General features: G+C 35.0%; 3 protein-coding genes across 3 annotated transcripts in view; 2 read left to right on the top strand and 1 right to left on the bottom strand.

The window, feature by feature from the left end:
- Window positions 1–16,219, top strand: part of nrd1b (nardilysin b (N-arginine dibasic convertase)) — a 20,661-nt gene extending 4,442 nt beyond the window's left edge. Inside the window, exons 2-30 of the mRNA XM_016282277.1 lie at window positions 1,134–1,335; window positions 1,410–1,491; window positions 1,572–1,725; window positions 1,816–1,889; window positions 2,212–2,307; window positions 2,401–2,523; window positions 2,619–2,676; window positions 2,755–2,828; window positions 3,769–3,838; window positions 3,989–4,066; window positions 4,158–4,278; window positions 4,393–4,451; window positions 6,022–6,076; window positions 6,159–6,263; window positions 6,335–6,458; window positions 7,951–8,037; window positions 8,122–8,241; window positions 8,325–8,376; window positions 8,702–8,852; window positions 8,959–9,086; window positions 9,169–9,331; window positions 9,416–9,447; window positions 11,026–11,164; window positions 11,289–11,336; window positions 13,666–13,718; window positions 13,807–13,890; window positions 13,981–14,188; window positions 15,377–15,466; window positions 15,611–16,219. Coding sequence (XP_016137763.1) covers window positions 1,134–1,335; window positions 1,410–1,491; window positions 1,572–1,725; window positions 1,816–1,889; window positions 2,212–2,307; window positions 2,401–2,523; window positions 2,619–2,676; window positions 2,755–2,828; window positions 3,769–3,838; window positions 3,989–4,066; window positions 4,158–4,278; window positions 4,393–4,451; window positions 6,022–6,076; window positions 6,159–6,263; window positions 6,335–6,458; window positions 7,951–8,037; window positions 8,122–8,241; window positions 8,325–8,376; window positions 8,702–8,852; window positions 8,959–9,086; window positions 9,169–9,331; window positions 9,416–9,447; window positions 11,026–11,164; window positions 11,289–11,336; window positions 13,666–13,718; window positions 13,807–13,890; window positions 13,981–14,188; window positions 15,377–15,466; window positions 15,611–15,835 — 3,055 coding nt within the window. The 3' untranslated portion in view covers window positions 15,836–16,219. The remainder of the gene's footprint in view (window positions 1–1,133; window positions 1,336–1,409; window positions 1,492–1,571; window positions 1,726–1,815; window positions 1,890–2,211; window positions 2,308–2,400; window positions 2,524–2,618; window positions 2,677–2,754; window positions 2,829–3,768; window positions 3,839–3,988; window positions 4,067–4,157; window positions 4,279–4,392; window positions 4,452–6,021; window positions 6,077–6,158; window positions 6,264–6,334; window positions 6,459–7,950; window positions 8,038–8,121; window positions 8,242–8,324; window positions 8,377–8,701; window positions 8,853–8,958; window positions 9,087–9,168; window positions 9,332–9,415; window positions 9,448–11,025; window positions 11,165–11,288; window positions 11,337–13,665; window positions 13,719–13,806; window positions 13,891–13,980; window positions 14,189–15,376; window positions 15,467–15,610) is intronic.
- On the top strand, window positions 15,989–21,367 carry axdnd1 (axonemal dynein light chain domain containing 1). Its single transcript, XM_016282276.1, has 16 exons — window positions 15,989–16,008; window positions 16,540–16,660; window positions 16,758–16,859; window positions 16,940–17,106; window positions 17,182–17,248; window positions 17,339–17,573; window positions 17,660–17,876; window positions 18,089–18,182; window positions 18,589–18,776; window positions 18,864–18,954; window positions 19,035–19,136; window positions 19,221–19,322; window positions 19,425–19,538; window positions 19,617–19,708; window positions 20,756–20,886; window positions 21,197–21,367. Exons 1-16 carry the CDS (start codon window positions 15,989–15,991, stop codon window positions 21,313–21,315), a joined length of 1,962 nt encoding a protein of 653 aa, XP_016137762.1. The 3' UTR covers window positions 21,316–21,367.
- A 1,302-nt stretch (window positions 21,368–22,669) lies between these two features.
- The window catches only part of nphs2 (NPHS2 stomatin family member, podocin), a 5,674-nt gene continuing 2,296 nt past the window's right edge, over window positions 22,670–26,047 (bottom strand). The window contains exons 2-9 of the mRNA XM_016282234.1: window positions 25,010–25,479; window positions 24,818–24,925; window positions 24,628–24,693; window positions 24,377–24,462; window positions 23,577–23,780; window positions 23,447–23,520; window positions 23,021–23,099; window positions 22,670–22,936 (exon numbers count right to left, since the gene is read on the bottom strand). Of these exons, the coding sequence (XP_016137720.1) occupies window positions 22,670–22,936; window positions 23,021–23,099; window positions 23,447–23,520; window positions 23,577–23,780; window positions 24,377–24,462; window positions 24,628–24,693; window positions 24,818–24,925; window positions 25,010–25,376 (1,251 nt within the window). The 5' untranslated portion in view covers window positions 25,377–25,479. The remainder of the gene's footprint in view (window positions 22,937–23,020; window positions 23,100–23,446; window positions 23,521–23,576; window positions 23,781–24,376; window positions 24,463–24,627; window positions 24,694–24,817; window positions 24,926–25,009; window positions 25,480–26,047) is intronic.

Genomic DNA, 26,047 nt, shown 5'->3' with positions numbered 1-26,047 from the left:
GAGCGGCAAAATACAGTAGAACCCATTATAATCAGTGATGCTGTGTACACTGGATGTGGCGCGGCGCGGCGCGACCATAGACTGTATAGGGTGCGACACGACAAAACCCGACATTAAACTGATGCCTTGTTCTATTTATGACCTACTGACACAAAGTTAAAATGATTTGCAACGGTCGCTTTGTCACGTACAGTGTAGAGCTGTTGCGGCGCAATGCAATGACTGTAGCGTCCGGTATAGACACGGTGAGTGAAGCCGAGAGCAAGATACGCCTCGTCATATTTTCTGCATTTAGCTTTTGAATGACTAGCACCTGCTTGGGTCTGTGCCACTTCATCTGTGGCTTTTCTCGATCCATCTCCCATTCTAAGTTACGTCCTTTGGCTGTTTACTGTTTTATTTATTTTCTTTTTCTGCTGATGGCCCGCGCTCGACTTGAAGCAGCGCTGCTTAGTGCGTGTCATCAAAGTACTGCGAGAGCTATAAGAGCGTGGACGTCCCCTTATGCTTTCTCTCGCTCGCTGTACTTTAATGTCATACACCGATCTGATCTTCAAGTCGAACACACCTCTTTACTCTCGCGTGTCACGTGACCGAGTGTAATCGCAGCCTCTGCGATTGAAAAATCGCGTTTTTTCATATCGCGATATTATCGCAAATGCAATTAATCGTTCAGCCCTACTATAAAGTAAGTTATTTATTTTATTTGTTTTTAAATTATATTATCAGATGTATTTTATAAAATGTATAAATTTTAATGTTTTTATTTTGGTAATTTATATTTAAATTTCATATATTTTATTTATTTTTATTATATTAATCAAATATATATTTAATAACAAAATTAAAATAAATTTAAAATCTTAATTTTTTTATGTTGAAATAAATTGTTGTAATTTTTATTATTATTATTAAATGCCTATTTTAATGTATTTTATTAGTATTATTTTTTGTTTTAAAATTATGTTTAATTATATTATCAAATGTATATTTGAAAATAGATCATACATTTATTTTAATGTATTTATTAATTAAAACGTTGTTTATTTTTATTATTATTATTTCATAATAATAATAATAATGATACATACCGGTATTTATTTTTTGATGCTATTTATTTTCTGAAAATAAAGGTACATAGAGCTGAGCAATGGACTCAAAGTACTACTCATATCAGACCTCACCCAGTCAGAGAGTAACAGAGAGCCAGTTGCCAAAGAGGAGGAAGACTCCGGTGAGGAAGAGGATGGTGATAGTGAGAGCACTAATGAAGACAGCGACTGTGTGAATAAATGCAGTGAAGGGGTGAAGAAGAATTGCCGTTCAGAGAAACAGGTGATTGTCAGTTATTTACAGTTATCTTCATTTTTGTAGATATATAATATAAAATGTCTTATATCATATCTCAGTCCGCAGCTGCGCTCTGTATCAGCGTGGGAAGCTTCAGTGACCCTGCCAATCTACCTGGTCTCGCCCATTTCCTCGAGCACAGTGCGTTCCTTGACATTCATTTTATTCTTACCTTTTTATTTTCTTTTTAGTCACATGAACATTTTTTCTCTCTGTCCCAGTGGTCTTTATGGGCAGCGAGAAGTACCCGGCCGAAAATGGCTTTGATGCTTTCCTGAAAAAACATGGAGGAAGTGACAACGCTTCCACAGACTGTGAGCGGACCATCTTCAAGTTTGATGTTCAAAGAAAGTACCTCAGAGAAGCACTGGATCGGTGAGCAAAAATACTCCGTAATCAAACACAATTTTTATTTTAGGGTGAACTGTGCCTTTAATAATCTGCATTTGCTGTGTTTGTCCACAGGTGGGCGCAGTTTTTCATTGGTCCCCTGATGATTCCTGATGCAGTTGACAGGGAGGTGGAGGCCGTAGACAGTGGTCAGTAAACTGCTGGAAATGTACTCACCCTCAGGCCATCCAAAATGTAAAAGAGTTTATTTCTTCATCTGAACAAATTTGGAGAAATTTAGCATTATTGTGACGTTTTTATCAGCTGTTTGGACTCTCATTCTGACGGCACCCATTCACTGCAATTGGTGAGCAAGATGTAATGCTAATTTTCTCCAAATCTGTTCGGATGAGGAAACAAACTCATCTACATCTTGGATGGCCTGAGCGTGAGTACATTTGAATTTCAGGGTGAACTATTTTTTAAGATAATGAAATGTAATTTAGCTAAATTGTCTAAACCTGTTAACAGAGTACCAGATGGCCCAGCCATTAGACTCTAATCGCAAAGAGATGCTGTTTGGAGGTCTAGCAAAAGCTGGTCACCCGATGAGCAAGTTCTTCTGGGGTCAGTGCGTGTTACACACACATACATAACGTTCTGAGATGTCAAACATGAGAATGATTGTTATGATGTTTGTTTTTCTCTGTGTTTCATCAGGAAATGCTCAGACACTGAAAAACGAACCCAGAGAGAAGAATATCGACACTTATGAGCATCTGAGAGAGTTCTGGAGGAGGTATTACTCTGCTCATTACATGACGCTCGCAGTGCAGTCCAAAGGTAATGAGAATAAAGGATTTATCTGAAAATTCAGGTACAGTACCAATCTCAGATTTACGTTTAAGCGTCTAATTTTGGACACTATATCCTGATAGAGACACTTGATAACCTGGAAGAATGGGTGCGAGAGATCTGCATTAAGATCCCAAACAAGTACGTATGTTAAACAGTCATATTTCTATATTGACCAGGGTTTATTTTCATGTCATTTCTTTTCGGTTCTTTTCACAGTGGCCAGCCACGGGCCGATTTTTCAGACCTTCAGGATCCATTTGATACTCCAGATTTCAACAAGCTTTACAGAGGTAGCATTGGATTTTCTGTTTTATAGATTAGGTCAGTTTAAAAGCCATTTTGATCTTTAATGTAAATTTAAAAAAAATTATTTAATATTTAATGCGTAATATATAACCTAATATTTAAATAACATTATAAAAACGTAATAAAATCAAATTAAGTATATATCATATTTAATTTAGGATTTTTTTATATTTAATTTTGTTTTTTTATTTAATTTAATGATTTACTTAATTATTCATATAAATAATCAATCTATACTGACATTTCATATTATAATAATAATACTTAATAAAATATATTGTTCCTATGTACTTAATAAATTATAATTTATTATCATTTCTAATAATTTATACTATAAACAATTATTAGAAAACGTATAAAAAATATGTAAAAGTATGGAAATTTTATATATATATATATATATATATATATATATTTCATTTGTAAGTCGCTTTGGATAAAAGCGTCTGCTAAATGACTAAATGTAAATGTATAACGTAAATAATTATTTTGTTATTGTTTATTTTATTTATATTTACTAATGTATATTTGAAAATAAAAGTATACAATATGTAAATTGTTGTTGTTTTTTATTTTTTAAATTGTAATGATAATGCAAAGAAAAGCAATATGAAACATTAAAAAAAATATTTACAATTAAATAATAATAAATAATTGTAATTTAATTTATGTGCAACTTAATAATAAATAATATTAGTTTTTTATATTTTATTTCTTTTAATTAAATATAAATATTAAAGTTAAACCAAATTAATTCATTTATTTCATGACTTACATATCTGCATTGAACAATTGAACATCATACTGATTTCATTCTAAATGTCTTTATTTAAATGATTCAGTGCCTCTCAAATCTCAGTCTACTCATGTGTTTTATGAATTTAAATGGGTGTTCGGAAGCTTAACTTCATGTGGCATTTACAGTGGTGCCTGTGCGAAAGATTCATGCGCTGACCATCAGCTGGGCTCTTCCACCTCAGGGCAAACATTACAGGTCAGTAACACATCCGGACAGCTGTCAAAATCGTCTTACCCTGCCGAGGCCAAGATGCTTCTAAACCAGGACAGCACGGTGTAATAGTACAAGTTTGCATTGTGCTAATGGCATTAAAGTATGATTGTTTGTTTGTATGGTGGGTCGTAGAGTGAAACCCCTGCATTACATTTCCTGGCTGATTGGTCATGAAGGAGCTGGAAGTGTACTGTCTTTACTCAGAAAGAAGTGAGTTTGGCTTTCTTTTCGTATTTGAATAATTAAACTGGTCGCTAATGAATCAGTTTGCATCAAATGAATCAATGCTCTGCATGTGAAGGTGCTGGGCTCTGGCTCTGTTTGGAGGAAACAGTGAGTCGGGTTTCGATCAGAACACCACCTACTCCATCTTCAGCGTTTCAATCACCTTGAGTGACGAGGGCTTCCACAACTTCTTCCAGGTCTGAAAAACCCATCATGTTCGCTCACTTACCATCCTTAGCTGTTTTTATGTGGTTTGAATACTTTTATTCTTCTTTAAACATTAATAATGCCATGTTTTATTGTGGTTGTAGGTCATTCATATTGTATTCCAGTATCTGAAGATGCTTCAGTCCGTCGAACCTCAACAGAGGTGAGAATCAGAAGATTGAAACCTTGCTTTTTTTAAACGTTAGAAACCTACAGCTTGATGCTGGAGGACAGCGATAAGAGTTTATCTATATATTTTAAAGAACGTTATACAGTGGTAAAAAAAAATGGTTCTCAAGAAGAAAATAACCTTTTTTTTTAATGTAACATAATTTGATTTAGATTTATAATAACATTAAACTATAATAATATATTGAATTTAAGTTAATTATTAAAATTGAACAGAATAAAATTTATCACTTTATTGAATTTATGTGTCCTTAATCTCAAAGAATAAAAACCATCTTAAAAAATGATAAAGAATGAAGAATCGGTATAGAGATGCACTGGCATTAAAATTCTGGCTGATGTAGATCTGGAGCTGATTTTATAGCCAATTTTAAAATTCTATAGTATTAAAACACTAAAAACTAAATTTAGTCATTGTACTTAAATAGTATACTTAATTAAATTAAACCTAAATTAATTTTAAATGCTACAAAAAATTAGGAAGGAATAGATAAATAAAAAAAAAAATGTAATATAAAAAAAATGATAGTTATTGAATCAATTAATTTTATGTGTGTTTGTGTTTTACTTAATTATTCATATAAGTTATCAATCTATACTGACATTTAACATGATAATAATAATAATACTTTATAAAATATATTATTGTTCATATGTACTTTATAAATGATTAATTATTCAAATTTATAGTAATTTACATGATTCTAAAAGGTATTAAAAATATGTAAAACTATGAAAATGACAAATTATATTTTTATATGATAGATATATATATATATATATATATATATATAAATGGAAAATTGTATAAAGTAATCATTTATTTTTTATTTTATTTATACTTACTCTCTTATATATATTTGAAAATAAAAGTATAAAATGTGTAAATTGTTGTTTATAATAATAATAATAATAATAATAAAATATTGGAATAATATATATATATATATATATACAATAAAACAATATTGGAATACATTTTAGAAAGTAAATCTTTATTATGTTTATTTAGTTTATATTTGTTTTATTAATATTATCACATTAATTTCAAAATAAAATGTACATTTGTAACATTTATAACAAATTGTTATTTTTAATTTCTTTTAATAATGATAATACAAGGAAGATCAATATTAATCTTTTTAATATTTAAAATTAAATAATAATAATATAAAAAAATGAAACCGGATAGTTATTGAATCACTTAGGTTTAATTTTGTGTGCTCACAAAATATTGAACAACCCACTGACTTCATACCGATAATCAATTATTCATATTCATTACCTCCAAGTCTACTCGTGTCAGTGAGTTTAAATGGCATTTGAAAACTTTCATAGCAAATAATGTCATTTGCAGAACCCAGAAACTAAGACACTGATCTGAAGAACCTATATTGTGTTACCTCCAAACAACTCAAGAGCCATATTCAGTGAAGAATGGTTTTCGAGAAGAAAAGAATCTCTCTTTTTTTTAAATATCCTTGAATCCTTATTAAATACAAAAACAAAAAACTCAACACTCTCTTGGTTATGGCTTTTCTCAGGATCTATGAAGAAATCCAGAAGATTGAAGCCAATGAGTTTCACTATCAGGAGCAGGTGACGTGAAATCATCTCAAATAATTTACTGTGTAGACCAGATGCAGGACGCCATCGCTCATATTTATATTTTTTATACCAGATGGAACCAATTGAGTTTGTGGCGAACATTTGTGAAAACATGCAACTTTTTCCAAAAGAGGACTTCCTGCGTGGAGACCAGCTGATGTTTGAATACAACTCAGAGGCATGCTTTACAATGCTAAACATTTTATGCTCGTAGTTCTGATGTTTAATCTGATATATCTGTGGTTGAAGGTCATCTCAGCTCCTTTGACACTCTTGACTCCAGCAACAGCCAATATATTACTGCTGTCACCCGAGCATGATGGGCACTGTCCTCTAAACGAGAAGTGGTTTGGGACGCAGTACAGTGTTGAAGGTAATCCACCACCACAAAGGATCTGGGAAAAGTGTGGTTTTGTTTTTAGGGATCCACCGGTGTTCAAATGATGGCAGATACTGTTAGCTGATAACCAATATTAAATAAAAAATTACATAAAAAATTTATTTAAATAAAGAATTACACATTTGAACACATTTATTTACATTAATCTAAAATTAATGGGTAACACTTTACTTGAAGGGGTGTGCATAAGACTGACATGACACCTTCATAATCATGACATGACACATGTCATGAATATGAAGGAGGTTTTATGCATGTTTATGACAACTGTCATTAAGTGTCATTCGCTCAGTTATGTCATTTTTAATGCAAATATGACATTATTTGACCTAACCCTAACCTAACCCTACCCCTATCCTTACCCCTAACCATAGCCCATAACAAAGACATCTCAAACAATGTCATATTTGCATTAAAAATTACAGAACTGAGCGAATGACACTTAATGACAGTTGTCATAAACATGCATAAAAAACCTTCATATTCATGACATGTGTCATATCATGATTATGTAGGTGTCATGTCATGATTATGTAGGTGTCATGTCAGTCTTATGCACACCCCTTCAAGTAAAGTGTAACCAATTAATGTTTATTATAATTATTAAATTGATATTAAAATTCTATGCAGTTTTGGTTCAAATAAATAAAACAATAACACAAAAAAAACTGTTTTTGTGATATTCTCGGAAAATAAAAATAATCCGTAATAATGCAGAATAAAAAAATAGGAATGCAGAGATGCAAGATATTATAACATCATTTAATAGCCAATAACTGATAAATGACCAATTTTATAATTGTATATTCTTTTGTTTAAATAAATAAAAAAACTAAAAAGAGGTATTTTAAATGCTAAAAATTTTAAGCACACACTCAAAGAAAGAAAGGTGATGTGTCATAAATATAGAAAATAAATAAATGGTTATTAAGACCAACAAACAAGTTTGGTATTGTGGCATAAATATATAAATAAAATGAATTGATGAATATTTAAATAAACAAATAAATATTAAGAATAACAAAGAAAATGTTCATGATGTCTTATGAATAAATAAATAAATATTATTACTAACAGAGAAAAAATGTTGGTGATGTTGCACAAATAAATAAAATTGTTCATTAAAATTCAAAATAGACATTTGGTAGAAATAAATTCAAAATGAAACACCAAAAATCAATCGCTTTAAACTTTGCAAGTGAATTTAGGCATCAAAGCATTTCAATGTAGTAAGTATGAAAATGGATATTCAATTCTGAGGTTTGATTTAAGTGCTATTAAATAATTTTTAAAGATGTAAGATCTAAATGTAAAAATAGAGGAAATGAGCATGTACAAATACAAAATTCCACTATCAGCTGATAACCAATATGGTACCAATATACCATGCATTAGTTAATTATTTTTCATTTAATATTAAATAATAATATTGAATATTTAATAATGAAGTGTTCTACCTACACAGATATTCCAGAAGAATACCGTGACCTTTGGGCTGGAGATTTCCCGCTGAACCCGGACCTTCACCTCCCAGCTGAGAACAGGTTTATAGGTCAGCTCCAATTCCATTCCATTAAATGACCATTCATTCTTTTCTTTACGGCAGTTTTTCACGTCTGTTCTTATCCGTTCACAGCCACGGATTTCACCCTCAAAACATCAGACTGTCCTGACACGGATTTCCCAGTCAAAATAATTGACAACGAGAGAGGCCGTCTCTGGTTCAGAAAGGACAACAAGTTCAAGATACCCAAAGGTACCTTTATAATAAGACAAACTTAAGAAAAAAACACAATGTAACCGCTGTAATTATGTCATTGTGTCTGTATTTTCTGGTAGCTTATGCACGCTTCCAGCTGCTGGCACCATTTATACAGGAATCTCCTAAAAAGTGAGTTGTTTCTCAACAAATTCAATTAATAATTCTCTTCCAAAGCCTTCTGGCCAAACCCTGCCACATATAGAAGCCCGTTTCCACCACGGGACAAAAAAAACAAAAAAGGTCATTGCGACTTTTTAGCTCACACTTTCTTCTCAAAATTCTCAGAACAAATATGAATTCTGAGATACAAACCCAGAATTCCAAGAAAAAAGTACACATTTTGAATTCTGGGAAAAAGTCTAAATTGTGAGCTAAAAAGTTGCAATAACCTTTTTTCTATTTTTTATTCCTTGGCGGAAATATTACCACATAAATTGTCTTTTTTCTCTCCCAGTCTGGTCCTGTTTGATCTCTTTGTGAATATTCTGGCTCATAATCTGGCGGAGCCGGCATACGATGCTGATGTTGCTCAACTGGAGTATATGTTATTTCCTGGAGACCACGGCTTGTTCATCAGACTCAAAGGATTCAATCACAAACTGCCTGTGAGTTGTATAGAGACTTTGATTCTTTTTGAATCTGCCTGGAACCAATCTGATACATTTGAACAAACCGATTCTGCCAGTAAAACGTCTGTTTTTAATCCTTTAGTTGCTTCTGAACCTGATCGTAGACCACCTGGCCAACTTTAGCACCGCTCCAAATGTGTTCAGCATGTACATTGAGCAGCTGAAGAAAACCTACTACATCATCCTCATTAAGCCAGATCGACTTGGAAGGTGGGTAACCGCAGATTTCAGACCACTGTGATCTCCGTTCGCATTATTTGATGCAGATGAAGTCTGACTTCCTGTGTTTCAGAGATGTTCGACTGCAGATCCTGGAGCACCATCGCTGGTCTGTGATGCAGAAGTATGAAGCTATCATGGCCGACCTCGGTGTGACTGATCTAATGGACTTTGTGAATCGATTCAAGGCCGAGTTATTTGTGGAAGGACTCATACAAGGGAACTTCACAAGTGCTGTGAGTCTTATTGGTGAGTTATTTCATTTTAAACATGTATTTACACTGTAATTGTTAATTTTTGTACAATTTCTGCACAAACAGGAATCCAAGGAATTTCTTCAGTATTTTATAGAGTAAGTTGACTGCTTCTTCTGTTTGTTAGATATAATAGAAGTATATTGTAAATGTTTTACGTTATATAATAATGTGTGTAATATCTAAAGCGTGTTATGTTATAAGGTTACTTTTATGGAAGTACAAGAAAATCAAATAATTCATTCAGTTTAGTTCTATATTTTTATATTATTTAAAAATATTTATTATTTAAAAATAAATAGTTAATAATGTTGGGGTAGCGTGTTACATATAGCACATGTTACGTTGCCAGGTTATTTTTGGAAATGTTACAAAATAAAATATTTTTTTTATTTTTTAAGTTTACTTACAAAGATGTGTACTTAAAAAAAACAAAGTATATTTTATAAAATAATTTTTTGGTAATGTTGAGATAGCGCATTACATCTAATACATGTTACGTTATCAAGTTGCTTTTTGGAAAATAATAAAGTACATTTATTATTAATTAGAAAAAGTTATACTTTCAAAAGTTAATTTTATATATATATATATATATATATATATATATATAACTTTTTATATATGTATTAACTTTTTAATACATATATATACATACATACTTTGTCACATGCCTTGTAAAAATTCATAAAAATGTGACTGAGCAACTGAGGAGTAACACTGTTTCAGTGCAGATTTTCCTCACGCTTTAGACTTTGAACCCTGGTTAACAAGCAGATCCGCCGCGAGTTCGTTTTATTATTGTTACTTGTTTAGGTAACATGTTACATGTAACGAGTGTTACACTATCAGGTTACTTTTTGGAGGTTAAATAACTCAATTTTATTTATTCAATTTACTTACAAGAATGTTTACTTACAATATTAAATTTTTTATATATTATAAAACATTTTTTGTTATTGTTGAGGTAACGTGCTACATGTAATGCGTGTTACGTTATCAAGTTACTTTTTGGAAGTAAAATTAAATAAAATCACTTCATTTAATTACAAAAAGTTCTACTTAGAAAAAGTTAAACTTACAAAAGTTAATTTATCATATTTTATTAACAAATTGTTCATGTTTAGGTAACATGTTACTTTTTTGGGGAAAATATAACAAAATAAAACTTTTTATTTATTCAATTTACTTGCAATAATGCATACTTACAATAGTTATTTTAGATATTATAAAATTATTTTTTGTTATTGTTGAGGTAATGTGTTACATGTAACGCACGTTACGTTATCTTGTTACTTTCTCTTAGTAAAATAAAATAAAATAACTTTTGATTTCACAAAAAGATTTTAAAAAAAGGTTATATTTTTCATAAGAAAAAATATGAAGCTGAAAGAAAATACAAAATATTAATGATTTTTTTTCACAGCAAATTCACAACAGTCCATTAATTTAATAAATGTAAACTATGTGGAGTTTTATTCAACATTTTTAAGAATCAGATTATGGGGTGAGCTGCAAAAGTTTTCCTATTTTCAAAGGGGGCATCACCAAAAAAACAATCTGAGAACTACTTGTTTAATTAAGAATTCATAGTGTAATATATTTTTCAAATAAGTATGTTTTTTCAATTCATGTAATTTATTTACTGGCAAATACAACATCCTGGTGTTTTCCAGGAAACTTCAGTATAAAGCTCCTCCAGCTGAACCTCCTGTCCTGTTCCGAGTGGTGGAGTTGCCACAGACGCACCACTTATGTAAAGTCCAGTCGCTCAATAAAGCCGACGCTAACTCCGAAGTCACAGTATACTATCAGGTAATGGTCAGTTAGCAGTCCAAATGTCTCCTGTGCTGTATTCCAGATCTTCTCAAACTGTTTAATAGCTCTGTGTGAAAAACAAAAACCTAAATTTTGCACTTAAAGTGTTTTTTGTTTCCAGACAGGGCTGAAGAACTTGCGGGAACATACACTGATGGAGCTGCTCGTGGTGAGTTTCATCGTTGAAAGTATCTGTATTGTCCTTCTTTCTTAAAGGGTTAGTTTACCCAAAAATTAAAATTAGTCCATGTTTTACTCGCCCTCAACCCTAGGTGTATATGACTTTCTTCTTTCAGACGAATACAGTCGGAGTTATATTAAAGGGGTGGTTGACGGGTTTTTTTCTAGGCTTGATTGTGTTTATGGGGTCTAACATGTTAATCCTTCATTTAAAAAAAAACTTTAAAAAACGCAATATTTGTCACAATTTACCAATTTATTCCACACCGCTCTGTCCCTTCTCTGAGAAACACGCTGATCATTTCCTTCTTTTATGAAGCCCCTCCCTCAGAAATAGGCTTTGGTCTGATTGGTTAGCTAGCCCAGTGTGATTGGCTAAACCACTTCTAGTACGTGTCTAAACGCCCTGCCTCTCACCTCAGCGGCATGTCCTCCGGTTGTATTGTAAACAACGGCATTGTTAATATTGCATATCAGTTTGAGCCTCATTGAGAAGCAGAGGATATTATTGAAGAGGATTGTGCAGAACCTATGCAAGCATGGCTTTTAATGGTAGGCCTATGTTTTTTGTTTGTTGTTGTCTAATACTTTTAGATTTGCTGTTATTTGTAAATGCTACTGCTTATGTTAGCTTTTAATATACGGTTTTATCCTAACCAGAAATAGGCTTTGGTCTGATTGGTTAGCTAGCCCAGTGTGATTGGCTAAACCACTTCTAGTACGTGTCTAAACGCCCTGCCTCTCACCTCAGCGGCATGTCCTCCGGTTGTATTGTAAACAACAGCATTGTTAATATTGCATATCAGTTTGAGCCTCATTGAGAAGCAGAGGATATTATTGAAGAGGATTGTGCAGAACCTATGCAAGCATGGCTTTTAATGGTAGGCCTATGTTTTTTGTTTGTTGTTGTCTAATACTTTTAGATTTGCTGTTATTTGTAAATGCTACTGCTTATGTTAGCTTTTAATATACGGTTTTATCCTAATTAAAGCTTTAATACAGTACGGCAACTGCACGCGCGTCCATGTTTAATGCTTCTCATAGCTATGTGAAATATATCTGTCTGTCTATACACATAAAGTGAATAATTGGAACACAGTTTATTGGAGCTGATGATCTGAAAGAGAGAGAGAGATGCAGAGCGTGTGCAGAGCAGGGTGATACGAGGAACAGTATTGAGAACCGCTGCTTTTGAACATTGATTTTGAAACTTGTGAATCCATTTGAATCGTTAGAAGACAGAATTGCGATTCATATATGAATAGATTTTTTCATGCACCCCTAGTGTTCTCTTCCTCTTCTCTAAAGCAGCGCAGCATGGCCTCGCCCCCTTTGCTGCATTTTCCCGGGGTTTATCTGGGTTTGTGATGTCATGAACCCGGGAAGTAACTCGTTGTAGTCCCTACCAGCCATTTTTGTAGGCATTAAACTGGCATAGTTTTAAAAGACATTGAAATGCATTGAACTTTCAGCGTCTTAACTTTGCAGTTATTGTTTATGCACAAACAGCAACATTACACACTAACTAACATTAAAAAAATGAAATCGCAATCAACCACCCTTTAAAAATTGTCCTGGCTCTTCCAAGCGTTAGAATGGGAGCAGGCGGGTGTTTTTGTTCAACAGTCCAAAAGTAGTCAAATAAAGCGGATTCCAGCGGATGACATAAAACGTATGCATCGCGCACGCGCTGGTGATTCGTGACGAACGCAGAAGCGCGACGAAAAGAGAACACAACACAATGCTGGTCATGAATTAGAAGCGCAAAATGAGGATTTGGAAAATGTTTCGATATAAGCCAAGAGGAGACTGGTTTTCCTTTGCTAAAGTAAGGAAACTTTGCTTCCTTTGATCCTGTAAACAAACGTTGGTTTTCGTGAGACTCACACGCGCATGCACTGCGCCTACGTCCTACATCATCCATCGTAACGGCAATCTCTCGTGAACGCATGTACGACAGTAAGCGGAAGTTACACAAAACTGATTATATCTTTTTAAATCTGGATATTTTTCTTACAAAAACACATCGATTCGCTACAGGAGGCCTTTATTCACCCCCCGGAGCCCTGTGAGGAGCGTTTTATCATGGATGCACGCGCTTTATTTGACTACTTTTGGACTGTTGAACAAAAACTCCCGCCTACTCCCATTCTAACGCTTGGAAAAGCCAGGACAATTTTTAATATAACTCTGATTGTATTCGTCTGAAAGAGGAAAGTCATATACACCTAGGATGCCTTGAGGGTGAGTAAAACATGGACTAATTTTCATTTTTGGGTGAACTAACCCTTTCAAATCTTGTTTTTTGTGTTCATCAGATGCACATGGAAGAACCCTGCTTTGATTTCCTGAGGACAAAGGAAACTTTAGGGTCAGTTATGAAGCGTCGTCTTTCAGATTGTCTTTCTATGTCTAAATATTTCTGCTACAACACAGATCTAGTTTGACTCTTTCTTCAGGTATCAAGTGTACCCATCCTGCAGAAATACCTCCGGTGTCCTTGGCTTCTCAGTTACCGTTGAGACTCAGGCCACCAAGTTCAGGCAAGATTTATGGTCAAAACTAGACGTTTATCTAGCCTGTATTCTTTGTAAATATAAATACCGTTTTCTTTTTGTGATTTACTCTCATAGCACTGACTTTGTGGAAGGAAAAATCGAAGCTTTTCTAGTCAGCTTTGGGGAGAAAATGGTTAACTTGTCAGATGAGGCTTTTCAAACTCAAGTGACAGCACTGATCAAGTTGAAGGAGTGTGAAGACACGCAGCTCGGGGAAGAAGTGGACAGGAACTGGTTTGAAGTGGTCACGCAGCAGTATGTCTTTGACAGGCTCAATAAAGAAGTGAGAAATCAGTCCATATATTCCACTTCTTTATTATTACTCATGCTTTATTTATTAACACTTTTAAATGTAGTCTAGCAAGTATCAAAATGTATATACATTTTTCATACTGTACATTATACTGTCATGCCTTACATGACTGATTTTAGTTTTTAGTTTTATTTTTACTTTATTTGGACAAAGTATAAAATTGTAATATATAAGTTTTATTTATTCCACATCACCAACTTTTTTTGTTAGTATTAATATTGATTTACTTATTATTTGTGCCACCAACCATTTGTTAGTCTTAATATTTATTTATTTATGCCACATTATTACCAACCATTTTTGTAAGAATTTGTTTGTTTGTTTGTTTGTTTATGCTATATACCCAACCTTTTTTGTTAGGCTTAATTTTTATATGTATTTATGGCACAACACCAACCTTTTTGTTTTTATAGATTTAGTTTTTATTTTATTTCTATATTTACGCCACATCACCAGCATTTTTTTTATTGTTATGGATGTATATATTCATTTATTTACATATTTATGCCATGTACCCAACCTTATTTATTAGTGTTAATATATTATTTTATATATTTATGCCACTTTACTCATTTTTTGTTAGAATTAATATATATTTTATTTTATTTCTATATGTATGCCACATTACCAATGTTTTTGTTTTAGCATTTAATTAATTAATTTGTTAGTTACTTAGTTATGCCATGTACCCAGTCTTATTTATTAGTGTTAATATTTATTTTTTATTTATTTAATTCAGTATATTTATGCAACATTACAAACATTTTTGTTAGACTTAATATTTATTTTATTTTTATATTATGCCACATCACCATTCATTCATTCATGTGTTAGTTCATTTATGTATTTATTAATATATTCAAGTATTTATTTATGCCACTTCACCAACCTTTTTCTTAACATATGTTTATCTATCTATCTATTCCTTCCTTCCGTCCTTTCTTAATTTTTGTAGAAAATAGCTAATATTTTTATTATTTATTTTTTAAAATGTATTTAAATTAATATAGAATTGTAATGCTGGCCATTTATTTTTAGTCATCTATAACATTATCTATATCGGCCGGAATTGTAACATCGGTGCATTTCTATTCTTATACTTTATTCTGCATTATTTGAGGTTTTTTTCTGTGTTTTATGTGTTGCTTTACCCAACAGATTGAAGTCCTGAAGAATGTCACCAAAGATGAACTGGTATCTTTTTTCATGGAGCACAGACACACCAGCAGTAGAAAACTAAGTATACATGTATGTTACTTATTTGCTGAATCTATTCTCTTTTTAAAGCATCGAGAGGACAGAAAATGGTCATTACAAGCTAAATAATCTATTTAACTAAACTGTTAATCATGTTAGCATCTACCAAATCCCTCTACTGTATGATCCGAACAGGTGGTTGGATTCGGAGAGAAAGAGAAGGAAACCCATGGAGATGATCAGTCCAGTTCATCCTCAGAGTCTCAGGATACCGGAAGGAAGACTTCCTCATACGGAGATGTGTCCAAGCTCATCTTCCTGCCTGCCGCGCCTGTCCTCGCCAAAGCCAGCAGGATAACAGACATCCGCGCATTCACGTCTTCCCTCAACCTGCACCCCTACCACAAAATCCTCCAGTGAGACTGAAGAGTACTGAAGAGCCAGCTACCTCCAGATGAAGCTCTGCAAAAACACTCTCATCTCTCTCTGACGTTTGTAATCACACAAAAATACAAGTGGATATTGTATTCAGTCAAGTGACACATAGGAACTCTTTAAGTAACCCAGTCTTCCATGTATTCCAAGTTTTTCATGTAGAGGGCAAAAATCTAAATAACATATAAATGTATTAGATTATCAGGGATAATGTGCATATCATTAAAATATATACATTGAATAAATCAGATATACAGTATATATGAAAATAAGCGGTTGCTGGAAATCATTTTTTTAGGTAAGAATGTGTTTTAACCTTGAATTCTCATTGTGAATAAAAATTTGGAGATGTGGACACAAAGCCTTGTACCTTAGATTGGGACGATATCGAATTTAGTACGTTTTATTCAAATGTCTAATCATTAAATGTTCATTTTAATAATAAATACAAATATGCTTTCTAATTACGTTTTGTAAAGAAAGAAAGAAATCTGTCTATCTAACAGTCTGTGTATCTGTCTTATCTATCTATCTATCTATCAGTCTGTGTGTGTATCTATCTATCTGTCTATCTATCAGTCTGTGTATCTGTCTATCTATCTATCTATCAGTCTGTGTTTAAGATAGACTCACACTGATTCAGTGTAACTTTATATCAGTCTGGTTGAAATAAAGTGAATTTTCTGCAGTATTGTAGCAGAGTACCATGAGCTTTATGAGTTGCAGCGAAGGAGACTTGAAGGACAGATGTCTCAGCTTTATGAAGAAAGGGACCTCTGGAGAAAAGCCACCTATAGTCTTGCAGTCAAGGTGACTTTGTGGCATTCTGCTTGACAATTCACTTTTGACTTTTATTTTGAAAGAATTGATCATATTTGAGTCTAAATATCTCACATATTTCTTTCAGATAATAAAGATAAATAAACTTCATCTGGTCAGACGGCTACATATTAGTGAGCACACCTGGGCCAAGACTGCAGATCATTTCACTGTTTTCCTAACAGCAAAGGTACTCAAAGTAACTACTATCTCATCCTGTCGAGACTTTGACATAGAGTAATGTTATATCCATGTTATTTTTATTCACAGGACTTTGAGGATGTTTCTCACATCATGGAATTGACTGACCAGTGGAAAGATAAACTGACCAACTTCATGGTGAACCTCAGAGAGGCTGAAAGCAAACAGCACGAGACTATCGAATCTGTCCGTGCTAATGTTGTCAAGTGGCACAAGTTTTATGAAGACAAATCAAGGTCAGTAAAGGAAATACTTTTTTCTTTGCATTTTTGTTATTTCTTTATTAACTTAGCTCTGATGTGGTTCATAAGGTACCCTAATATGAACGTTGACAAGTCTCAAGATGAGCTGTCCCAAGACCTGAAGCAATGGTCAAAGGTTAGCAATCATTTTTTTATTTCTTACTCAATTATCTTTCTACTTTCCACTTTAAATGTAAAAATTATAGCTATCTCTGTCCACCGACAGGTGTTGACACAGCAGTGTGAGCGATATGGAGGAGAGGACCTAGTGTCTGGTCAGGAAACACTGGAAATGCTAACAAACCTACAAGAGTCCTGGATTGAGGTTTGTCTCCAGCTCTTTAGGAGACACCCTGGTTCAGATGGAGGGCCACCTAAAGGCCAGGAGGCCATGAGGGAGCTGGCAAAGGTCATTACAGAGCTCCAGAATCAACTGGGAATCCGTATTAGTGGAGAAAGTGGTGAGAACCAAGCTCTTTAGTTCCTCACATAGTCTTGTTTGGTTTCTCCAATAGATATTGACGTCTGCTCTTGGTTGTTTTTGCAGGGATCCATGCGACACTAATGTTGCTTATTGAAAATATGGAGTTCTGGTCAAGAAGATTAAAGTCCTTGAGTGGACTTCCAGAGGAGCAGTCTTTGGGTGATTGCCTCAAGTTGGAGGAAACTCTTGGCAACTTGATGAATCTGTCTAAGGAGGCTCTCCAACTAGTGAACAGCACACAGTCAGAACGGGACAGGGCTAAAAAGAAACCCCACACCAAGTAAGACAGATGCAAGGATCAAACATTATAGCTATCTTGCAAAACCTAGTGATACACCTTGTCTACTGCCAGCATTGATGGCTGTCTTTTAAGGTAGTATCCTAAACAAAATGGACCCTCAGAAACTTGCTACAAAAGATGCAAAACAAATAGGACTTGATTCATGTTTTTGGTTAAACCATGTTCAATTTCCCTGTTTGTATTTGTGACAGGATTGAAATGGATGATGTCTTAAAGGCAATGAAGGAATTCCGGTTCTCTCAAGAAAACTTTTTCAACTGTGAAAATATGAGGCTTCATGAGGAGGTACACCCCAGGACTGCATAACATTTCTTGCATTCCCTAAGTCAGGGATGTCCATTCCTTTTCCTGGAGGTCACCCTTCTACAGAGTTTAGATCCAACAGACCTGGAGTAGACAAGACAAGATTATCATCTCTCATGGCTTAGGGCAGGACAGCTGCGTTTACCAAATGCATTGTAAGCCTAAGTATATTGTAGAAACCATTAGTACCACTGATCTCTATGATCTACTTATGCTTACGATTCTTTTGGGAAATGCAGTCCAGGACATTTTGACATTTTCGGATTACCTGGTTCAGGGATGTTTAACCACGATTCGACTTAAACTCTGCAGGAAGGTGGATTTCCTGGACCAGGACTGGATGCCCAAGGTCCAAGCCATGAATGATGATCTCATTATGTGTTATCAGGTAACTTCTCTTCACACCAAGTTGATACGGTGGATGGTGGACCTTCTGCTACTGATGGTGCCAGTCCAAGAACCGAATCTTCCAACTCCTGAATTGAACGCCACTGTGGACGTGTCTGTTGAGAAGCTGGAGGAGGATGCCAGGAACCTCTCTGGGAAACTTGACTACTTCTCCAAGTACATCACAAGGTGATCTCATTAAACTCAATGCATCAAGAGGATATACCTGAGCTGCTTATAGTTAGAAATAAATTCTTTACACAAATTGTTCTGCAGCTCTTGTCAGGCTATTGTGGAGGAGGCAATCCGGAAGAGCTCATCTCAGGATGACACAGAGAATGAGCTCTACCAACTTGCTAAACTTCAGGTGCTTTACAATCCCTCTAATCGTCTCAACCAAGATTTACTCTTTTAAATTCACTTCTCGCTGTAATTGTGTTTGTTCAGAAAAAGTGTGGCGAGTGGGTGGAGGCCTGTCGAATACTACTGTCAGATGTGAAGGGAAGCCCTGTGGACCTGCAGCTGTCTGGAAAAACTTCACCACAGCCTGTGAGCGACATCAGCATAGGCTCTCTGGTAGAATACATCTATGCTAGTACAGAATGTGAGTAACTTTCTTGTATATCTTCTTAGCTCGAGCAACAACCAGAGGAACCTACCAAAGAAGATGAAGAGGAACTCTTGACCATAAAAGACACCACTGGGCCTTATTCTTTCCAAAGTGCTGATGAATATGTAACTAACACTTTTTTCTATATAAGCTATTAGCTTGCTAGCCATATAGCTAGTTTGGTTACATAGATTAACACCAAATAAATAAACCAAATCTTCGTCAAGGGGGAAGAAAATGCCAGCAGACATGACAAAGATGGCTCAGTCATGAAGCTAATTGGTTATGATGGCAATATCACTGAGAAGAACTTAGGAGTGGAGACCGTCCAACTTACAGGGGTGAGTTGGCCGAAACCATCTCCATCAGCTTCCCATCTACAGAGTGTAAAGCATAAACCTTTTCTTATTATTTTCCAGACTGAAGAACTTGTGGTATCCCCTCACACTGAAAATGCCAAGGAAGCCTTCAATGCATTAGAAACAGTGAGAACTCTTCAGCAAGAGCTTCTGTAAGTACTTCTGTACGTTTACTCACCCACATGTCATCCAAGATGTTCATGTCTTTCTTTCTTCAGTTGAAAAGAAAAATTAAGGTTTTTGAGGAAAACATTCCACGATTTTTCTCCATATAGTGGACTTCACCAGGGACCAACAGGTTGAAGGTCTTGAAAGGGCTTTACACAATCCCAGCTGAGGAATAAGGGTCTCATCTAGTTTTCTAAAAAAACAAAACAAATCTATATACTTTTTAACCACAAATGCTCATCTTGCACTATCTCTGCGAAGGCCACGCCCCATGCGGGACGTACGCAGATGTAGAACTCCATCTGATTTAGAACCTTTTTGTCTAAATGGTTCCATAAATTTCCAACATGATTATGTAATGCGTGAAGTCACAGACATACATCACAGAGCTTTTTTTTTTTTTTAGAAAATGACCAATCATTTCGCTAGACCCTTATTCTTCGGCTGGGATCGTGAGTAGAGCCTTTTGAAGCTGCAATGAAACTGCATTTTGGCCCTTGAACCTGTTGGCCCCCCCATGCGGGACGTACGCAGATGTAGAACTCCATCTGATTTTCTCCTCAAACTTCAAAATCGTCTGACATCTTTCCAACATGATTATGTAATGCGTGAAGTCACAGACATACATCACAGAGCTTTTTTTTTTTTTAGAAAAATACCCAATCTTTATGGGTTGAAGGTCCAAATTGTGGTTAAAATAACAGAGCTTTTTTTTTTTTTTAGAAAATGACCAATCATTTCGCTAGACCCTTATTCTTCGGCTGGGATCGTGAGTAGAGCCCTTTGAAGCTGCAATGAAACTGCAATTTGGACCTTGAACCTGTTGGTCCCCTTTGAAGTCCACTATATGGAGAAAAATCCTGGAATATTTTCCTCAAAAATCTTAATTTCTTTTCAAATGAAGAAAGAAAGCCATGAACATCTTGGATGACATGGGGGGTGAGTAAATTATCAGGATTTTTTTTATTCTGGAAGTAAACTAATCCTTTAATCAGATCTGTAGTGGTCTCTATATAAGCTGTATTGTCCAGGGATGTAGAGACGCGAGCTATAAGCGCAGAGGTACGAGCGCTAAAGGCAGAGGAAGACCTACAGGTAGCTCTGGACAAGATACAAGATCTGGAGAGGCAGCTACAGGCTCGGCCCAGTGTGGAGACCAAGTGTAAGTGTGTCAGAGGCTAACATTACACTTCAGATACAGAATAAGATTAAAGGTGTGGTCACATTAGCCAAATTTAAATTTTTTCCAAATTTTGCAGGCAGTAAGGTCTATTGTCTGTTGTGTATTGTCAGTAGTGAATGACAATACTTGTATGAAGCAGTGAAGTAGTGAATGACTTGTATGAAGCACCACTCATACAAGTCACTTTCAAACCCAGCAGCTTTTTGTTGGTCAACTTGGCAAATTCAACTTGAACATATAAGTATGAATTGACCTGTTTCTAATCTCTGATTATATCTACTTTTTACAGCGAGCAAGAAGAACATTGCACCTGCACACAAGGCCCCCAGCACCCCTTCTGAAGCTAAAACGAGAAGTCAGAAACCTGAAGCCAGCCCGAAACTGTCCAGAGGCACCAAAAAACACTAAATGGGAATAAACACCATACTGGAGCTCATGTGGGGCAAAATAATAAAGTATAGACACATCTGTATTTGAAGTGTACTTGCATTGCACATACCATAAAATAAATATTAATTTTGAGATTTGCTAAAGATTACATTTAAAGCCGCAGTCCGTAACTTTTTTTGTGTTCACAATTTACACAATAAGCGAGTACATCATGAATCCATTTTCCAAACCGAGTTTTTGGCTTATTCTGAATCACTACGCTACACCTATAATACGTTTTTATATTCAGACTATCAGTGTTGGGGGTAATGCATTACCAGTAACGCGAGTTACGTAATCAGATTACTTTTTTCAAGTAACTAGTAAAGTAACGTATTACTTTTTAATTTAGAAGAAAATATCTGAGTTACTTTTTCAAATTAGTAACACCAGTAACTTTGTTTCCCATTTATTTACTCACAAGTCTCCTGTATCGGAAAAGTATCGGAAGTACAGATGCGTTGTATGCCCTGTGTGAACATTATCTTACTGTAGTTCTAGACTAAATGTGAACATGCATTAATTCATCTTACTCGCAAAAAAAACAGATTCAGTATTCATCAAAATGAATCAAAACAGTGAAATGCAAAACTCAGAATATGACGCAAGCTTGCAATAATTAAATGTTAAAACAAATAACAATTAAGTATTTAATCCCATTTGATTAACCAATGTCTTTGCTGCTGACCTTTGATGATCCAGTTCAACTATACTAATAAGCAAAAATTACTTTAGATAAACTAACATTTGTGCTTCATTGTTTTTTTATTGCTAAGGAGTGTTGAACCTTCTTCTCCTGCATTCTACTGTACGGACGTGAATTTACTTTTCCTTCAGCCTGAGGCTTATTCCTTTCACTTTTTGGTGTGAAGGGGCTTATACATTTGTTAAAAATAGAACTTTTTATATTAAAAACAAACAATCAAGCCATGGCCAGATTTTAAAAGTAACGCAAAAGTAGCATAACGTATTACTTTCCATAAAAAGTAACAAAGTAACATAATTATTTACTTTTTTAGGGTGTAACGCAAAATTGTAATGCATTACTTTTAAAAGTAACTTTCCCCAACACTACAGACTATTTTAGAATGGTTCTGGTAGGACCCACTGAGTAGCCAAACAGAGAAGTAGCTCCGGCTACAATGTTCTTCCGCAAGACGCATGCAGTTCTGTTTATTCACCGCTAGAGCGCGAAAAGTTACAGTTATTAGTGTTTTTAAAGATTAAAGTGAGAGTTAGATGGTGCAAAGGTAAATATTGTATCGTAAATTGTCTATGTAAAATTAGTCATATGAAACTTCTTCCTAAGTAAACATTGATAGCCATGCTGTCTTTACATCATGGGCGAGGCTTTGTTTGCATCATCTGAGGCTTCACCTGCGGTCAGACCTTGATTGGCAGGTCTGGTCAAACTGATGAGGTCGATGGATTGAGTCAGGACATCAGAAGGTATGTTGAGGACCACAGCAGGCTGCTCAGAGCGCAGATTGTTGAGGAGCTGCAGGAGTCGAAGGTGCACGACCAGTGGAGAACCAGAGAGAGACTCTACAGAGGCCTTCAAAGCCTCACAAGTCGCCTTTTCTCCCTCTGCAGAGATCACCTGTGCGAAGCATAGTGGTTAAAAAGATGGTTTGGAAACTGAAAGGTTGTGGGTTCAAATCCCATTTTGTACAGACGGCCTTACTTTGACTTGTGCCTGACGTCTCGCTTCGGCCTCCACAGCGAAGTTGTGTTGCAGCTCAGGTGGAAGACTAATTTCTTCTCTGCAACAGTGGACATACACTCTTAAAAATAAAGGTGCTTCACGATGCCATAGAAGAACCTTTTTGTCTAAATGGTTCCATAAAGAACCTTTAACACCTGAAGAACCTTTCTGTTTCACAAAAGGTCCCTTGTGGCGAAAAAAGGTTCTTGAGATTATAAAAAGGTAAGAAAGAGATGGTTCTTTAAAGAACCTTTGACTGAATGCTTCTTTGTGGAACTAAAAATGGTTCTTCTATGGCATCGCTTGAAGAACCTTTTGAAGCACCTTTATTTTTAAGAGTGTACAGTATGTAATTAGTGCCGTAATGTGACGACTTTTGGAGTATAATCTGTTCTATGCACTTACATTTCTGCTCTTTCCACTTTGATACCCCACCTGCAGGTTACCGAATCTAAACTGACTTGCCCAACAAATGAAAACTTAGTAGACATCTTGTTTCAAGCCCTCATGAGGTGTCGTATCTGTTGACGTCTACCTGAATCTCCTGAGCCATCCGTTTGCGGTCCAGCAAAATGTCAGTGAAGGCATGATGGGCCAGTATCTCTCTAACAGAGACCTGGGTCAGAGCCTGCTGCACATCTGGGACGCCGGCGAGGGAGGAATAACACACAGACACATTCTCGATACGATAGTAACACACCGCGCTCACTTCGGTACACACCAGATCTTTGGTCACCACCTGAGGATACAATGACATGGAATTATATGGCTTGTTGGAGAGGTGTTTTATAATTTTTTAGACTTGCAATTTTCTCAGCAGTTGATAAAATGAGTAAAAAAAAATGTTTTGATTGGGCTAGTCTTCAACCAGTTGCCACCCTTATGTTTACATACCTGTGTAAATGAGATGGTGTTTGTCGCAGTCAGCTTTTTACAGTGCACTTCATTAAATGACTCAAAGGTCATCTCAGAAAATACAATGCTGCCTATACAAAGACCTTAGTCAGTAGTAATTAAATGTTTTACAGGAATGAAAGGGAGGCTGTGAGCAATAGAAGCACAGTGCTTTGGATTGCAGCATATCGATTGTTTAGCAGACAAAACATCTTTCTGTAAAAACTTTCAGTAGACAAAAACTCAATAAAAATGTTTGTGAGTTGTGAAAATACATGATCTTGGACCTTCATACAGTGCGTTCCATTGTAAAGACTTGAAGTCGTCCCTTACATACTCGTTTTCATCCACGTTACATTCAGCATGGCGTCTAACCTGATTGAAGTCAATGTGCAGAAAACATGGAGGCTTTTTTTGTTACTTTGAAAGCAAAGAAATTACCGGGTGAAGAAGGATCTTCAGTATTTTCAGACGAATGTCGACAATATGGCACACATCCAAAAATGGGAGATAAAACATCAGCCCTGCAGCAAAATAAAACATGTATGTATTAAAGTCCACATACATAAATTATTAAAATGTTAACACATACTAAAATTAAATTAAATTCATTTATATATTAATTAAAAATTATATTAGCTTTACACTTTTAATGTAACATTAAGAATTATAAATTAATATTAAAATATTAGGGCCCCTTGGACTCTTCTGCAGTAAATGCCCCAATTGAAATTTCACGGCTCTCGTTCTCTCGCAATCTACATATAAACAATTTTATATATAATGAAACAATTTTATACATAATAAATTAAAATTACGGGGCCTGAACACAGTTACCAAATACATATTCGTTTTTAATATTTAATCCCATAAATTGAAAGCATACCTTCACACAGAACCATATGGAAATAGGAAAGAAGAAGATCACCACAGACAGGACCAAAACGATGAGAAGCAGCTCACAAATTCCAAGGTATCGCTTCTTCAAGGCTTTAGAGAAAATTTAAGACAGAACAATATAGCCTACTATAGGTTCTCCATCTTTTTCTGAGATGTTTTCTTCTCCACACTTACCTTCTCCAGGCCCTTCAGTCTCCAATAATCCCAATAACTCCTCTCGATCTACTTTTATTCGTTCCCTCACACTGTCTACATTTACAACAGTGCTGCTGGAGATGATTTGAGCCTCTTTGGCTTCACCTCTTTCTTCTTCCTCTTCTGTCACTTCTGTTTTTTCTTTTCTTTTGCGGGGTTCCTGGAGCTTCATGGATTTGGGGGCTTTGGTTTTCCTCTCTTTAGCAGAAGGTGATGGCTCTCGCTTTACCCGTCCAGATCTTGAAGAACGCGTAGATGTTTCTGTTCTTTTCTCCATCACGGCCTCCCTCATAAGAAGCATCTGTTGTGAGGGTTCATCTGGTGTCAGGTCTGCTCCTGTGGACATCTGTGGGTCTGAACAGGGAGTATCTCTGTAGGCCTCTGCAGGTTCATATGATGACAGGGGAGTGTTTGCACTCTTCTAATAAATTTTTCACAGCGGTAACATCCTACACAGAGGCGCTGAATGGAAAATAATGTGTTACCAAAAATCTAATTTGCATGTTCTCTGAATGTCCTCTATATGTTCATTCATAATAATGATTTGAATTTAGATTGAACAACTATCTATCTATCTATTATCTATCTATCTATCTTATATTTATTTATTTTTTTGTAAATATATAATAAATATAATTGAATAGAACAACATTTTAGAAAATGGTTATTTGGCTAAATCTGGGGAAAATGTCATGTTTGTAACAAAGTTATTTAACATTCACCTTCGACTAGTGTTGTAAATGGCAAATTATATCATTTAATAAAAAAGCAAAGCAAAATGTTTTGTGAAACACCATTTATATACAGTGTTATTAAGTTTAGTAATAAGAAAGATAAAGATTTCTCATGTTCTGTTTTCTGTTTTAAGACCTTTGTTTAATGCCAAGGTCATGTTTATTATATTGATAGATAGATAGATAGATAGACAGACAGACAGACAGACAGACAGATAGATAGATAGATAGATAGATAGACAGACACAGACAGACAGACAGACAGACAGACAGATAGACAGAT

Source organism: Sinocyclocheilus grahami, unplaced genomic scaffold, assembly GCF_001515645.1.
Source record: "Sinocyclocheilus grahami isolate Dianchi unplaced genomic scaffold, SAMN03320097.WGS_v1.1 scaffold157.1, whole genome shotgun sequence".
Classification (NCBI taxonomy): Eukaryota; Metazoa; Chordata; class Actinopteri; order Cypriniformes; family Cyprinidae; genus Sinocyclocheilus; species Sinocyclocheilus grahami.
The sequence above is the reverse complement of the archived record's forward strand: the minus strand, read 5'-3'. Positions and strand labels throughout refer to the sequence as shown.